Raw genomic sequence first — 16,727 nt, 5'->3', positions numbered from 1 at the left:
TTAATTCTGCCCCTATAAAAAAGCTTTAGCCATTTTTCTCGCCTCTCTCTCTCTCTCTAAATTATTTAATCTATCATGGAAAAAAGTTTGGCTTTTGTGCGTTAATGGCGCTTCAGCTGCTGCCGCTGCTGTTGAAACTTTGGGAGGGACCAGGTTCTAAACTACACACACACACTTTGTGCAACTTCTGCCGATCATGAAGGGAACCGCCGCGGGGTCTTTGTGAGCGTCGGGGGGGGGGGGGGGTATTTTTGAGTTTGCTCCTGAATGCCTTTAGCTCCCAGGCTAATGGTTTGATGGTCTATAGATACACCCAAAGCCCTTAATAATTCATAGGCTGATGCGTATCAGGATTTAATAAAAGCAACTCGGTGCATGCCGTCGTATAGACTTGGGCTTTTCTACCCCACCGGGAGACCAACTTCCCGAGGGGAGCTAAATTCAGACCTAAGTTACACCATACAGTGTATTCATTTGGTGAGCAACATTTGGTGATGCGATGGTTGCGTGCGTGCGTGCGTGTGTGTGTGCGCGCATATTCATTGTTGCCCGTTGCTTTAGTTTGGGATTATTTCTGAAGTGTAGTTCCTTATTTGGACTTGATTTCATGATTATTTTTTTTAAATAGCAAATGTAATGGGGCCCAATTAAGTGGTGAAACTGGTTGCTTCTTTTGGGCTTGTTTTCATTGACCTGGTCGCTTGTTTCACTCACAGAGTCTGGCCAGCTATAGCTTGTTGTCACCAAACTGGAGCCTCTGCAATGCATCCCACACCCGCAACAAAACAAAACACATTATTTAGCTAGCTTTGTTTTTGCTTTGGAGTTGATCAATTGGTATGATTATGAATTGAGAGTTGACATTAAGAACAAGTAAGACGCGCAAACGCGGGAAGCGAACGCAGTGTGTGTGTGTGTGTGTGTGGTTGTGTGTGTGTGTGTGTGTGTGTGTGTGTGTGTGTGTGTGTGTGTGTGTGTGTGTGTGTGTGTGTGTGTGTGTGTGTGTCTGCGCTACAGCTGCGCCCTCTGGTGTGTGTGTGTGTGCTACAGCTGCGCCGTCTGGTGGCGGGCGGGTGGTGTCACAGCGGGAAAGACAGACAGACACACAGACAGACATGATCTGCAGGGTCTCATAGTTCGTTCGCAATAATTATGGCATCTAGTTCACACTGCACGAGTAGTCAGCACTGAAACATGACGAGTCAGACGAGCAGACAGTAGAGAAGTACCGTAATGTCCGGACTATAAGCCGCACCTGAATATAAGCCGCACCAGCCAAATTTAGGGAAAATCCCATATACAAGCCGCACCGGACTATAAGCCGCACCGGACTATAAGCCGCAGCTACGTTAGCTCAGAGCCTGAGATGGCTCTGCGTTAGCTGTAAAAATCCATAGATTAGCCGCACCGTTGTATAAGCCGCGGGGTTCAAATCATAGGTAAAAAGCCGCGGCTTATAGTCCGGAAATTACGGTAGTATTTTTCCCCTTATCACTAAACAACACGGATAGCGTCGGCTACCGAGGGTCGCCAGCCAACCCAACATCTGAAGAACAGCTCCGTTCTTCATCAACGGGTTCCGACGCGTCGTCAAGGCGATATGGACGGCAAGCGGCGGGAGCTTTGTCGTCAGGAGTCTCCTGCCGACTAGACTGGAGAAATCCGCCGGGAGTGTGTGTGTGTGTGTGTGTACATGTGTGCGTGTGCGCGTCAATTTAACAAAGGTGCAGACGATCAGAAATTTGCAGAGAGTGAGCGACGTTTGTCGAATTGAAGTGGACTCGGCCCCAGACTTTTTTTTTTCTCCCCCTAGAAATAAAAACGCCTGGGTTTCCTTTTGTGTCAAATCTTATATTGACTGGCCTACAACAAACATGACAGCTTGATGCTGTCTGTGTCTGGCTAACAACCCGGTCATTTGCAACCTGACATTCTTTCTTTCTTTCATTCTTCCTGCCTTCCTCTCTTTATTACTTTATGACTTTATTCTTGTGCTCTGGATGTCTATCCATCCTTCCCTCCCTCCCCGTTAATGAAGTGGGCTGCAGTGCCTGGCACAGACGAGGCACCTGCAATTTTCTCCATTTGCATTTCCAGCCCTCCTGTCAGGCTTTCCGGCAGATGTCTCCATCATATGGATTTCCGTCTGAAGGCGCGAGAGGTGGGTGGAAAGTGAAGGAGGCTATAAGGAGGGAGCGAGACGAGGGGATGACTCAGTGGAGACACCGCCGTCAGCCACACTTCTTTATGCCCCTTCTTTAACCCATTCTGACCTGAGATCAGATTCATACGAGGTTTCCACTGGACACACACTGGTCTGATTAACCCATTCTGACCTGAGATCAGATTCTAAAAATGTCAGTCGTTCTTCGATTTTTCAAAAATAGCAGACCTACAAGCTCGTATCGCGCCACTCGGTGGCGCGATATGAGCTTGTAGATCTGCTATTTTTAAATAGCTAAAGCATAACATGATGCCAACACCAAAATGGGTGCCCGGGCGGTCAGAATGGGTTAAATAATAAATAGTAATAATACCCACCATTGTTTTATACATGCTTTAAACGCATTCTCTGCCAACCAGGAGTTTCCAGAGTTTTGGCCGAATGGCCCAGGCTGCCTATAAATAATGCTGGAGGATGTTGATCTTCGGTCGGTTTCGGGTGTTCTCCGGGAAACCTCGTGACACGTCCATCACATGACTGGGAAAAAAACATGTTTCCTCAAGCCTGTAGGAGCCGGTGAAAAACCACCACATAATGCATTGCTCTATGGGACGAATCGATGTAATACCACTGCGCTCTATACATGATCGCCTGTGTCTTCCAAACGGATTGTCGCGTATGGAGCAGGAATATGTTCCGATTCCGGAACGTGCGTGGGCGAATTTAGAGGCGGAATTGAGCGACACCTATTTTTCAACGGTTAGTAAAAAAAATCTCTCCGAAAGCCGGCAGGCAACAGGCTATATAGACAATGTTTTCATTCACACTTGCCACTTCCTATTGCAAGGTGTTCTATTGAGCATTGGGCCCTGTCCCATTGTTACCGCTGCAAGGTGTATACAAAGTCAAAGTCATACGATTTGTCACACACGTTACCGCAGTGAAATTTGTTGTCCGAATTTGACCCATCTCTTGGAGCAGTGAGCCGCAGCCAAGGAGCGGTGAGCTGCAGCCAAGGAGCGGTGAGCCGCAGCCAAGGAGCGGTGAGCTGCAGCCAAGGAGCGGTGAGCTGCAGCCGTGCCGCGCTAGGGAATCATTTGATTAGTAGATTAGTACAGTATGTGGAGAAACATTTACGGTTGTTTTGTCTCCGCAAGACAGGACTCTTTTTTTTTTTTTTTTTTAAGATATTTTTTTTGCGGCTTACGCCTTTTATTGATTTTTTTTGAAGGGACAGACAGTAGGCTGACAGGAAACGGGAGAGAGATGGGGGGATGACATGCAGCAAAGGCCGTGTCGGGTCCGGGAGTCGAACCCGCGGCACACTGCGACTGGATTACCAGTCCGGTGCCCAGACCGTTACGCCACGGCCTGGGCCAAGACAGGACTCTTGACCTGTAGATCGTTACATCCCACTATTCTGAGTTTTCTTCAAAATGAACATTTGCTACTACTCTGTCAGATTTTGTCATATTCCATTCCGATTGGCTATGACTGCATGACTTCCAAAATGTGCAGGCCCCTGGGTAGGCAACCCGGCCTGGTGGAGACCTGTGCTCAGAGGATCACACTTTTTCTAGTTTGGATCTGTATGTAAATACCTCCTCAAGTGCCTGGTGGTTGTATGTATATTTTGTAAAATAATAATAAAGCTGGTATTCAGAAGGAAATGATAAATAAAAATATAGTATGCAGCACAACTTTCTTCTTCCAGAACTTGGTCTATTCAGTCAGTGTACAATAATTAATTAGCGTAGTGATTAGCGTAATCAATCTGCTCATTGTCTACAGTTGGAACATTCTGCACATTTCACAAAGTCACTTAAATGAGAGAGAGAGAGAGAGAGCGAGAGAGAGAGCACAGGCATGAGGACTGGTATGAGGACAAGATTCGCATTCCTGTAGAAGAGACATATATGCAGGAAGCGCTCTTGGCACAGAAACTAATTGGCCCAATTTGGCTGGTGGGAACATGTAGTCCGGGTACATTCTGCTAGCATACCCTCTGGCGGCTGATGTGGACCCCCGTGGCGAACGGCTGGGCCAGGGGGCGGCTGTGGCTGTGCGTGTGTGTGGCGCGCGCATGTGTGTGTGTGTGCGTGCGTGTGTTTGTCTGTGTGTGGGGGGGTGGAACAGCTGGCGACGGATGCAGCTGCTTGATTGTGAATCAAGCGCTATTGTTGTCTCTGCTCGCGAGCTGGCGCTGGTATGAGAGTTAGCCGATTGGCATCTGCTTCAGTCAACGCTGAGCCGCAAACTGCGGGCGAAGACGAGCGCTGGTGACTGTTTACTTTCTTGCTGCAGCCATGGTAGAGTTTTAACCACTTAAACCCCAGCTTTCACGGTAAATAGCAGATCCCTGCGTGTACCACATGAGCCCTATACCAACAGCCATTAAAGGAGAATTCCATACTAAAAGGCTTTCTTACCTTTCTTTGTAGTTGTTACGTCCCCACCAAAGAGGCCCAGGTGTTATTTTGTGCAAAAGCTCCTTATTGGCTGTTTCCCCTACTATAAGCCCTAAATGAATTGCATTGAATTGAATGGGAATTGAATGGGGCTATGGGGTGTTGTGCTAATTTGCTTATTTCCATCGCTCAAAATTATAATTTATTTGTATATATTCTCTCTTCATAATGTAAATAATTAAGGAGTTTTTGCACAAAAAAACACCTGGACCTCTTTGGTGGGGACGTAACAACTACAAAGAAAGGTAAGAAAGATAAGAAAGCATTCTAGCATGGAATTCTCCTTTAAGACATGTGAATCCCTTGACTCTCAAAGAGCACCCATATGGACGGCTGCAATTCGAAACTGGCCCCCGTAAAAAATAAAGTCTGAGTCACCCCCACCCCACTACACACCCCTTTATCCCCCATACTGTACATGTTTTTCATAACTTTCTTTAGATGATGATTTCCTGTTTTCATAGTTTACACATTTGTACATCTCTCTCAAATGTCCTGATGAATTGAAAATGCTGGACCCTGTTGCAAACAAGTGTGAGTGCTTAATCACGGTGTGTCCAGAGTAGCAGTTTTTGTATTGACTTGTGCTTTCATTTGAAATGTATACCCATTCTACTGTACATACTGTGAAATAACAATTTCAATCAATCAATAAATCAATCAACCCTCGCATCCCTATTCCGGTCAGAGACCTCACTACATGTTGAGCTTCTTCTCTGCTATTTCCGCCTCAGAGATTTGGTGTAGAGGGAAAAGGGAGGATCCGTGGGGGACAAGGATAGGGTGTAAGTGGTTTTAAAGGTTTTATGACATTCATTTTCATTTCTTTTTCTTTTTCTTTTTTCTTTTAGGTTTTATGACCTCAATTACACCCAAAAAACCTGAACTTTGAACATTCAGTGGATTTTCTGTGATCTGAAGTTTTCTTTGGGGTTTGGAAGCCTTTTGAGCTACAATGAAAACAGGCAAAACAGTGAAAACAGTGACATCTGCTGGCAAATCCCATTGACATATATTGGATTTGCAGGATCTTACATCACAAACAGCAGGAAAATCAGAGCACCTGTTTGAGCCAGAAAACCCCAGATCACAGAAAATCTACTGAATGTTAAAAGTTCATGTTTTTTGGGTGCAATTGAGATTAGAAAACCTAAAAAAAATAAGAACAATTCCAAAACATTTTTTTTAATGTCACAATCCCTTTAATGTGCAGTTGGAACTGCAGTCCCTCTCGTCTGCATTCGTGACCTTTGTACTGTACCTACTCTTACAAAGCACTTTACATCGTGCGAATCACCCACCGATGGCGGAGGGAGGTGTACGCATTAACCAGACGTTCTTTGTGCAGGCTCACCTTGCCTCACAGCTTGGAAACACTTCCACATAAAGATAAACAACCCTATCATTTCCAGCCTGCTCTGCTCATTTCTCTTTAAGCCATTCCATTTCATTTCCTGCATGGCTCAAATCCCTGTAGGTTCTTTTGTGTCCGTTTAAATGTCAATTCAAATCAACCACATATAGGGATTTTTGTCAAAGAAGAAGTGCTGGTGTCGTGGCCTAATGGTAAAATGATAAATGGTGCATAAATGTGTGGCGCCTTCTTTCTCGCGAAAGCGCTTTATTGCAATGTGCATTACATTCACCCCGGCACACGCATCACGCATGCACCCTGTAACCTAACATCTGTGGGTGTAACTGGCTGCTAATGAAATGATTCCGTTGAAACACGACCTCCCAGGCTTCGCATTCATTTGTCAGGATCGCCACGTTAATGCCACAGAGATCGCGGTTCCCAGATTCCTGGGAAAAATGGATAGTGTCCCACCCCCCCCCCCCCCCCCCCCCAGTGTCCTCCGGGTTTAACCCATTCTGAACGGGCACCCATTTTGGTGTCAGCATCATGTTATGCTTTAGCTATTTAAAAATAGCAGATCTACAAGCTCGTATCGCGCCACCGAGTGGCGCGATACGAGCTTGTAGGTCTGCTATTTTTTGAAAAATCGAAGAACGACTGACATTTTTAGAATCTGATCTCAGGTCAGAATGGGTTCATCAGACCAGTGTGTGTCCGGCGGAAACCTCGTATGAATCTGATCTCAGGTCAGAATGGGTTAAGATAGAGTATGGTACAGGTGGCTCTTGCTCCACAGCTTAAGGCGTGACTGGATGTTTTTCCCCGCCCAATCTGCTAAATCCAAAATAAGAAATATGATGTAATCTGTATACCTCAGAGACCCCTTTTTACACCGCTTGGAACCGGTTCAGTTCTTTTTGGTTCTTAGTCCATACGAGGTTTCCCCTGGACACACACTGGTCTGATTAACCCATTCTGACCTGAGATCAGATTCATACGAGGTTTCCCCTGGACACACACTGGTCTGATTAACCCATTCTGACCTGAGATCAGATTCTAAAAATGTCAGTCGCTCTTCGATTTTTCAAAATGGACTAAGAACCAAAAAGAACTGAACCGGTTCCAAGCGGTGTAAAAAGGGCCCCTCACCTCTGGAACTCCCTCCCCCCTGACATCAGAAACATGGACTCTCTATCACCATATTTCAAACTCACCTCAAAACCCACCTGTTTAGGCAGGCCTATGACTCTGTGTGACTTTCTGCTGCAAGCTGTGCCCTAGTTTAATTTTATTATTATTTTTCTGCTTTTAACTGTGTTCTTGTACTGCTTTTAATCTGTACGGTGACCTTGAGTGCCCTGAAAGGCGCCTTATAAATACAATGTATTATTATTATTATTATTATTCCATGAGCCAGAGCTCAAGAATTGGAACGTTAATTATGCATCGAGTGGGCAAAAGTATACCTGTTTTTGATTGCTTATAGGATCAATTCAGTATAAGTAAATTAATAATCCTTCCACAGTAGTAGAACATGTTTTCTATATTTTGCATATTGTCCCACATTTGCATATATTAACATTTGCATATTTAAAAATGTAAAATTTGAAATACAATAAATAATTGTCTTCATGTAAGTAATCAACTGGGGAAGTTTCATGGTGATAACAATCTAATAATAGGTATGGTTATGCCCAATCAATTCATAATTAACGTTCCAATTTTGCAGCTCTGGCTCATGGACTAATAAGAACCAAAAAGAACTGAACCGGTTCCCATTGGGAACCAACCGGTGGAAAAGGGGTCAGGGTCAGCATTTCTGGCTTAAATTGTTAATATTCCACTTAACCCATTCTGACCGGGCACCCATTTTGGTGTCAGCATCATGTTATGCTTTAGCTATTGAAAAATAGCAGATCTACAAGCTCATATCGCGCCACAGAGTGGCGCGATACGAGCTTGTAGGTCTGCTATTTTTTGAAAAATCGAAGAACTACTGACATTTTTTAGAATCTGATCTCAGGTCAGAATGGGTTCGTCAGACCAGCGTGTGTCCGGCGGAAACCTCGTATGAATCTGATCTCAGGTCAGAATGGCTTAAATCACTGTGCACCTGTTTCTACTTACCAAACAACATTTGTCATTATAATAAGGTCATCACGCGGCTAAACAATGCCCGCAACCATTGGGGAGTTGTTGTTTTTTTTAAGCGACAGTGCCAAGATAATCAGTGCATTTTCAGCTTTCCAGACGATGGTGAAATAAAGAAAAGTTGGCTTCGGCTATATAACAAAACTAAAAGTGAACTTACTGTAAGAGGCTGCTGCTCGGTGGAATTGATACCGCAGGGTTTATTAACCTCAAACTTCCCGTCTTTCTGTTGGCAGAAAACTAAACGCTGAGGGGAGGGTGGCGGCAGTGGCAACAAAACAGTCCAGTACAAAACAACAGAAGTTAACTTTTTCTTCCTGTGAAAGATGTCAGGCATGGCCTTTTTGTACCACACTGTGTGCGTGTGTGCGTGCGTGCGTGTCTGCGTGCGTGCCTCATGGGTTTTCTTTTTCTCTGCATGCTGTCAGGTAGATTGTATAGGTAATGAATACAAGAAGACTCGCCCCGTTTCTGTTTTCCTCCCAGAATGTTCCCCAGTGAGGGGTTGGTGGGAGAGGCTGGACAGCAGACGGCTGGATTTTGAATTTCTCTAACTATAAACTTTCATGACAGCAGAACAGACTAAGTACAAATATAATTTATGAAAAGCTACTACAGTGAAGTCTGTTCACAGAAGTTGTTGTAGGATATGTGGGGATTATCTGACGAGGTACCATTTGAGGGGGCAAAACCATACATATACTAAATAATACTAAATTGTTTATAAGGTCAATATAAGTAATATATTATAGCCTTTCCACAGGAGTATCTTTTTATATTTTTCCAAAAAGAATACAAACAGCCAATAGCATATTACAAAGTTATCCCCCTCACTGGGGAAAATTCCGGGAGGAAAAACGGGCACGCACCGGGGTGAGTCTTCTTGTTACCTAGGTAATTACTTCAAATACCAGCTGTCAGCGTGCACATGGGCGACGGTGGACTGGTGGAAGTGTGCTCGGTTTCGGATAGAGTTTGTGTTGAGACTCGGGGGGGGGGGGGGGTCAAGGAGATGCCATCTTTTGTGTTTTCTTTTAATGCCAGAGTCAATAAGTTGATATTAGCCGTGTCGGATCTATGAAGCCGGTTCTCTAGGACAATAATGCTGTCCAAACCGTTTGCTGGTGGAAAACCAGCTGGCTTCTTTCTTTTCTTTTCTTTGAGAGCCAGACAGATCTATATACGCAACGAGACAGAGAGAGGCTTGATGGAATGGCTTCCAAGAATTCCTCTGCTTCTCACATCGCATTCTGCTTCTTTTTTTGTTTTTAACCCATTCTGACTGGTTTTGGTGTTGGCATCATGTTATGCTTTAGCTATTGAAAAATAGCAGATCTACAAGCTCATAGCGCGCCACCGAGTGGCGCGCTACGAGCTTGTAGGTCTGCTATTATTTTTTTAAATCGAAGAACGACTGACATTTTTTAGAATCTGATCTCAGGTCAGAATGGGTCAATCAGACCAATGTGTGTCCAGTGGAAACCTCGTATGAATCTGATCTCAGGTCAGAATGGGTTAATAAAAAGCCTGTTGTAGACACTTCCTCTTTTTATTGGAACTATATCTGTTTCTTCAGAAGCAAACACGCACAGTTGGCAGAGTGACTAGATCATTAGCATATTCATGAGATGAATGGAATGGAATGGAAACTTTGGAGATGGTAGCGACAGGGGGTATGGGGAGGGGTGTGTGTGTGTGTGTGTGTGTGTGTGTGTGTGTCTGTCTGTGTGTACTGCTTGCAAATGTGTGTGTGTGTGCGTGCGTTCGTTTGTTTATCTGTTTGTTGAAGAACTAAAAAAGCAGATGGCACGGTGACTTTGAAAATCCAAAATGAGGTGTGTTTTCATGAACTTCATGCTCATTGGCTATGTAAATGCTTCATGCTCATTGGCTGTGTAAATGGCAGAGGCAGACAGTCATGAAGACTGTGTCGTGTCAATGTGTGCGTCTTCCGCGTTCCCCACTGAGATCATGTCTGTTTATTGAAACCCGCCGTGCAATTAACTCGCAATAAAGTAGACATTAGTGAATGGTAAATGGTAAATGGTGCATTTATATAGCGCCTTTATCCAAGGCGCTTTACATAGATTGTGCATTACATTCACCCATTCATACACTGATTGCGGCGGAAGCCATGCAAGGTACCAACCAGCACATCAGGAGTAATTGGGGGTTCAGAGTCTTGCCCAAGGACACTTCGACATGTAGACAGGAGGAGCCGGGATTGTACGAAGGGAAAGTGATGTGTGTGTGAACGTGATGTTGCTTGCGTGTGTGTTCACTGTTCACGCTTCCATTGTGGGCTCTTCTATACAAGTAAGACGCGCAAACGCGGGAAGCGAACGCAGCTCGTGTGTGTGTGGTTGTGTGTGTGTGTGTGTGTGTGTGTGTGTGTGCTACAGCTGCGCCCTGTGTGTGTGTGTGTGTGTGTGTGCTACAGCTGCGCCCTCTGGTGGCGGGCGGGTGGTGTAACAGCGTGACACACACACACACACACAGACATTCAGCCCTTGCTGTCATAGTAAGTGGCTCACTGCGTTCGCAACCAAATGTCCGCGCAAGAAGAATGAGGAAAGATGAGGATATTTAGGGATATTATTTTGGTAAGACTATACAGTGTCACAGTCCCGCCCCCTGTAACCAGGACCCAGGAAATTATTCCACCGTTCATTTTCCTCATAGACATTTCAAAAAGTATTTTTTATTTAAAGACCTTTTAAGCCTCGTACAGGTCTGCTATTTTTGAAAAATCGAAGAACGACTGACATTTTTTAGAATCTGATCTCAGGTCAGAATGGATTAATCAGACCAATGCGTGTCCAGTGGAAACCTCGTATGAATCTGATCTCATCGTGTCAGCGTTAGGCATTTAGTTCAGGGCTTCCGGTTACTATAGGTTCAGAAATGGGATTATTTGCATCAAATTAGTTTACAGTACTTTGCCAATTGGTAATTAAATTGTGTATGTTTCTGTGTGTAGAGATGGTGAGACGCTGGTGTACCTTGTTACATTGTGTATGTTTCTGTGTGTAGAGATGGTGAGACGCTGGTGTACCTTGTTACATTGTGTATGTTTCTGTGTGTAGAGATGGTGAGACGCTGGTGTACCTTGTTACATTGTGTATGTTTCTGTGTGTAGAGATGGTGAGACGCTGGTGTACCTTGTTACATTGTGTATGTGTCTGTGTGTAGAGATGGTGAGACGCTGGTGTACGTTGTTACATTGTGTATGTGTCTGTGTGTAGAGATGGTGAGACGCTGGTGTACCTTGTTGTTTCTGTGTGTAGAGATGGTGAGACGCTGGTGTACGTTGTTGTTTCTGTGTGTAGAGATGGTGAGACGCTGGTGTACGTTGTGTATGTGTCTGTGTGTAGAGATGGTGAGACGCTGGTGTACGTTGTGTATGTTTCTGTGTGTAGAGATGGTGAGACGCTGGTGTACGTTGTGTGTGTTTCTGTGTGTAGAGATGGTGAGACGCTGGTGTACGTTGTGTATGTTTCTGTGTGTAGAGATGGTGAGACGCTGGTGTACGTTGGAGGGAGGCTTCCTGAGTTATTATGAGAGCGAGCGGAGCCCCGCGGCCAGCGGCAGAGTGGACGCTTCAGAGGTGGTCAGCCTAGCGGTCAGCAACACCGAGACCATGACAGGAGCAGGGTATGGCTGCACACACACACACACACACACACACACACACACACACACACACACACACACACACACACACTCACTGTTCAGGCAGTGGCTCAGGCCGTCTTGGAATTGGACGTTTCCTTGTTCGATCCGCAAGTGTTGAGGAGGACACTTAACCCTTAACTGCTCCCCAGTGAGCACTAGGCTTGTGCCTTCACTGCCTTTATGGGCATGGTTTCTCCGCCACGTGTGTGTGAATGTAATTTAACCCATTCTGACCTGAGATCAGATTCTAAAAATGTCTATTACATCCTGACAGTTTCATTATTAACCCATTCTGACCTGAGATCAGATTCATACGAGGTTTCCACTGGACACACACTGGTCTGATGAACCCATTCTGACCTGAGATCAGATTCTAAAAATGTCAGTCGTTCTTCGATTTTTCAAAAATAGCAGACCTACAAGCTCGTATCGCGCCACTCGGTGGCGCGATATGAGCTTGTAGATCTGCTATTTTTCAATAGCTAAAGCACGACATGATGCCAACACCAAAATGGGTGCCCGTTCAGAATGGGTTAAAAAGCTTTTTATCCACTTAACGTGCCTACGGTATGCATGCATGTACATATACATTGCTTTATGTGGGCACATTCTAAATCAATGTTGATCACTGACGAAAACTAAATGGGAACGAAATGAAAACTACCGGTATAAGCTATGATGACTTAAACTAAATATATTGAAAATTTCATCAACAAATAAAAAACTAGACTAAAATGTTAGGAAGGGACTATAGTGGACACGAGATCCAAAGTCAATTTACACTTGGTTGGATGCAGGAAATAGCCGTAACATAACATTCCAGGTGACTAAAATGTAGCCTCGATACCCAGGCTTTCATTTCGTCTGCGCGAAAGATGAAAGCCTGGAAAAAGCCGTGGGCTGAACCAGTCTAAAAGTGGGAGTCAACCCTTCCGGGTGGGCGTCGCTCTAAATGATGTGATGTAGCGCTGCACTAGGGGGAGAGGAGGGGCTGGGGGTGACGGACAGATCGATGAGATCCAATCAGGGTGCGCGCTTTTCTGAGGCGCGACCCGCCCCTCTAGACCAGAAATGTCTCTGCTTAGGTCAGGCTACTAAAATGTGACCAAAACTAAATGAAAACTATTCAAGAGACTATGACCAAAACCAAAATCAAAATGTGATGTTAAATTCAACACTGTTCTAAATGCTTTATATTTCCATCCCCCGGATCAGATTATACTGTACTGTGCCCCATTCAACATGGGTTGAGAACACCTTCACCAACATGTCCCAGATCAGATTATACTGTACTGTGCCCCATTCAACATGGGTTGAGAACACCTTCACCAACATGTCCCAGATCAGATTATACTGTACTGTGCCCCATTCAACATGGGTTGAGAACACCTCCACCAACATGTCCCAGATCAGATTATACTGTACTGTGCCCCATTCAACATGGGTCGAGAACACCTTCACCAACATGTCCCAGATCAGATTATACTGTACTGTGCCCCATTCAACATGGGTTGAGAACACCTTCACCAACATGTCCCAGATCAGATTATACTGTACTGTGCCCCATTCAACATGGGTGGAGAACACCTTTCACCAACATGTCCCAGATCAGATTATACTGTACTGTGCCCCATTCAACATGGGTTGAGAACACCTTCACCAACATGTCCCAGATCAGATTATACTGTACTGTGCCCCATTCAACATGGGCTGAGAACACCTTCACCAACATGTCCCAGATCAGATTATACTGTACTGTGCCCCATTCAACATGGGCTGAGAACACCTTCACCAACATGTCCCAGATCAGATTATACTGTACTGTGCCCCATTCAACATGGGCTGAGAACACCTTCACCAACATGTCCCAGATCAGATTATACTGTACTGTGCCCCATTCAACATGGGTTTGAGAACACCTTCACCAACATGTCCCAGATCAGATTATACTGTACTGTGCCCCATTCAACATGGGTTTGAGAACACCTTCACCAACATGTCCCAGATCAGATTATACTGTACTGTGCCCCATTCAACATGGGTTTGAGAACACCTTCACCAACATGTCCCAGATCAGATTATACTGTACTGTGCCCCATTCAACATGGGTTGAGAACACCTTCACCAACATGTCCCAGATCAGATTATACTGTACTGTGCCCCATTCAACATGGGTTGAGAACACCTTCACCAACATGTCCCAGATCAGATTATACTGTACTGTGCCCCATTCAACATGGGCTGAGAACACCTTCACCAACATGTCCCAGATCAGATTATACTGTACTGTGCCCCATTCAACATGGGTTTGAGAACACCTTCACCAACATGTCCCAGATCAGATTATACTGTACTGTGCCCCATTCAACATGGGTTGAGAACACCTTCACCAACATGTCCCAGATCAGATTATACTGTACTGTGCCCCATTCAACATGGGTTGAGAACACCTTCACCAACATGTCCCAGATCAGATTATACTGTACTGTGCCCCATTCAACATGGGTTGAGAACACCTTCACCAACATGTCCCAGATCAGATTATACTGTACTGTGCCCCATTCAACATGGGTTTGAGAACACCTTCACCAACATGTCCCAGATCAGATTATACTGTACTGTGCCCCATTCAACATGGGTTGAGAACACCTTCACCAACATGTCCCAGATCAGATTATACTGTACTGTGCCCCATTCAACATGGGTTGAGAACACCTTCACCAACATGTCCCAGATCAGATTATACTGTACTGTGCCCCATTCAACATGGGTTGAGAACACCTTCACCAACATGTCCCAGATCAGATTATACTGTACTGTGCCCCATTCAACATGGGTTGAGAACACCTTCACCAACATGTCCCAGATCAGATTATACTGTACTGTGCCCCATTCAACATGGGCTGAGAACACCTTCACCAACATGTCCCAGATCAGATTATACTGTACTGTGCCCCATTCAACATGGGTTGAGAACACCTTCACCAACATGTCCCAGATCAGATTATACTGTACTGTGCCCCATTCAACATGGGCTGAGAACACCTTCACCAACATGTCCCAGATCAGATTATACTGTACTGTGCCCCATTCAACATGGGTTGAGAACACCTTCACCAACATGTCCCCGACGCGCGAAGGAGAGAGTGCGCGCTCCGACTCCGCCGCGCACCAAAAGCTCTCTTCCCGCTGGTCGTACGTCTCGTTAGCATAACCCATTCTGACCTGAGATCAGATTCATACGAGGTTTCCACTGGACATACATTGGTCTGATTGACCCATTCTGACCTGAGATCAGATTCTAAAAATGTCAGTCGTTCTTCGATTTAAAAAAGAAATAGCAGACCTACAAGCTCGTATGGCGCCACTCGGTGGCGCGATATGAGCTTGTAGATCTGCTATTTTTAAATAGCTAAAGCATAACATGATGCCGACACCAAAATGGGTGCCCGGTCAGAATGGGATAAAGTTAACTTTTGCATTATTCAATTTAACTGTACCTATCACCAGGTCTTTACGACTGTCGTATTTCCTGTTTACTCGGGCGGAGAGCTGAGAGAGAGAGAGAGAGTGAGAGAGAGAGGCGCAGCTTTCGCTTTTTACTGCCTATGGTTGGGTTTACAGAGTACGTCTTCCCAATCACCAATCACCTCGCTCCTCTGCCAGATTACAGGTCTTATGAGGCGAACTTTCTCTTTTTCTATTATATTCCCACGGAAGTGGGGACCGTAATATAGTGCAAGAAGCCCTGCAGCCGTGTCAGCACTTTAGCTATTTTGCCCCTAAAACCTCAGGAGTGTGTGTGGATCGATTGGGTGAGCGACCAGGAGCAACAGTAAAAAAAAAGTGTTAATTGAATTCTGCGGGTGGAAAAAATGGACACATATGGATTTTTTTATATAGTTTTGGGGGAAATATTTACCTTAAATGTCATAACGGGACTCGGATCGAGGCTGAAACTTCCCACGTAATAGACGAGACGAGACGCGTCGTAGACGTCTGACCGCACGAAGTCCGACATCCACACGTGAGCCACACGCTGTTATTGGACCCTGATGTCTTATTGTTTTCTTTACATCCTCCAAGTTACTTTAACCCATTCTGACCTGAGATCAGATTCATATACGAGGTTTCCACTGGACACACACTGGTCTGATGAACCCATTCTGACCTGAGATCAGATTCTAAAAATGTCAGTCGTTCTTCGATTTTTTTCAAAAATAGCAGACCTACAAGCTCGTAGCGCGCCACTCGGTGGCGCGATATGAGCTTGTAGATCTGCTATTTTTCAATAGCTAAAGCATAGCATAATGCTAACACCAAAAGGGGTTCCCGTCTAAAATGGGTTAAAAGTGGTGATTTCACTGTACAGTATATGGATCTGTATCCTGTGTGCACAGGCCTATTATGTGCGTGCGTGCACGTGGATGCGCGCGTGCACGTGTATGTGCTGTATACATGGGAGTGCCGTAACGTTTATTATTATTCCGAGCGAGGGGTCTTATAATGTGCTATGATCAGATCATAAGCCGGGCCCATTATGGAAGCAGCAGATGTTATATGCAAGGGGTAACAATGCTTTAATTTGCAAACGTGATTTATGCAGCCATTAGAGGCACATCTGGACGACTCACACTATGGCCCCTTTTAATCTCCCGGGGCTCTTAAATTGTGCTAAGCTATACTACGGTCGTATAGGGTGCAGCGACCGCATTTATTTATTTTTCTTGCCAGCATTTTTGTGTGAAAAAAATGCACGCGTGGGCGGGAAGCGCTAACATGCTAACACGCCGTCGTGTTTTAGCCACACGGCGCACACACACACACACACACACACACACACACACACACACACACACACACACACACACACAGATCCAGTTACAGGTCATGGCGTCCCTCCAGAAAGGCT

General features: G+C 45.1%; 1 protein-coding gene across 1 annotated transcript in view; it reads left to right on the top strand.

Moving 5' to 3' along the window:
• arap2 (ArfGAP with RhoGAP domain, ankyrin repeat and PH domain 2) overlaps window positions 1–16,727 on the top strand; it is a gene marked incomplete at its 5' end in the record, with an annotated part of 101,566 nt that overhangs the window by 25,898 nt on the left and 58,941 nt on the right. Inside the window, one exon of the mRNA XM_083789592.1 lies at window positions 11,650–11,794. Within this exon, the coding sequence (XP_083645718.1) occupies window positions 11,650–11,794 (145 nt within the window). The remainder of the gene's footprint in view (window positions 1–11,649; window positions 11,795–16,727) is intronic.

The sequence above is a fragment of the Protomyctophum parallelum genome (genome assembly GCF_964188405.1).
Source record: "Protomyctophum parallelum genome assembly, chromosome: 18".
Classification (NCBI taxonomy): Eukaryota; Metazoa; Chordata; class Actinopteri; order Myctophiformes; family Myctophidae; genus Protomyctophum; species Protomyctophum parallelum.
The sequence above is the reverse complement of the archived record's forward strand: the minus strand, read 5'-3'. Positions and strand labels throughout refer to the sequence as shown.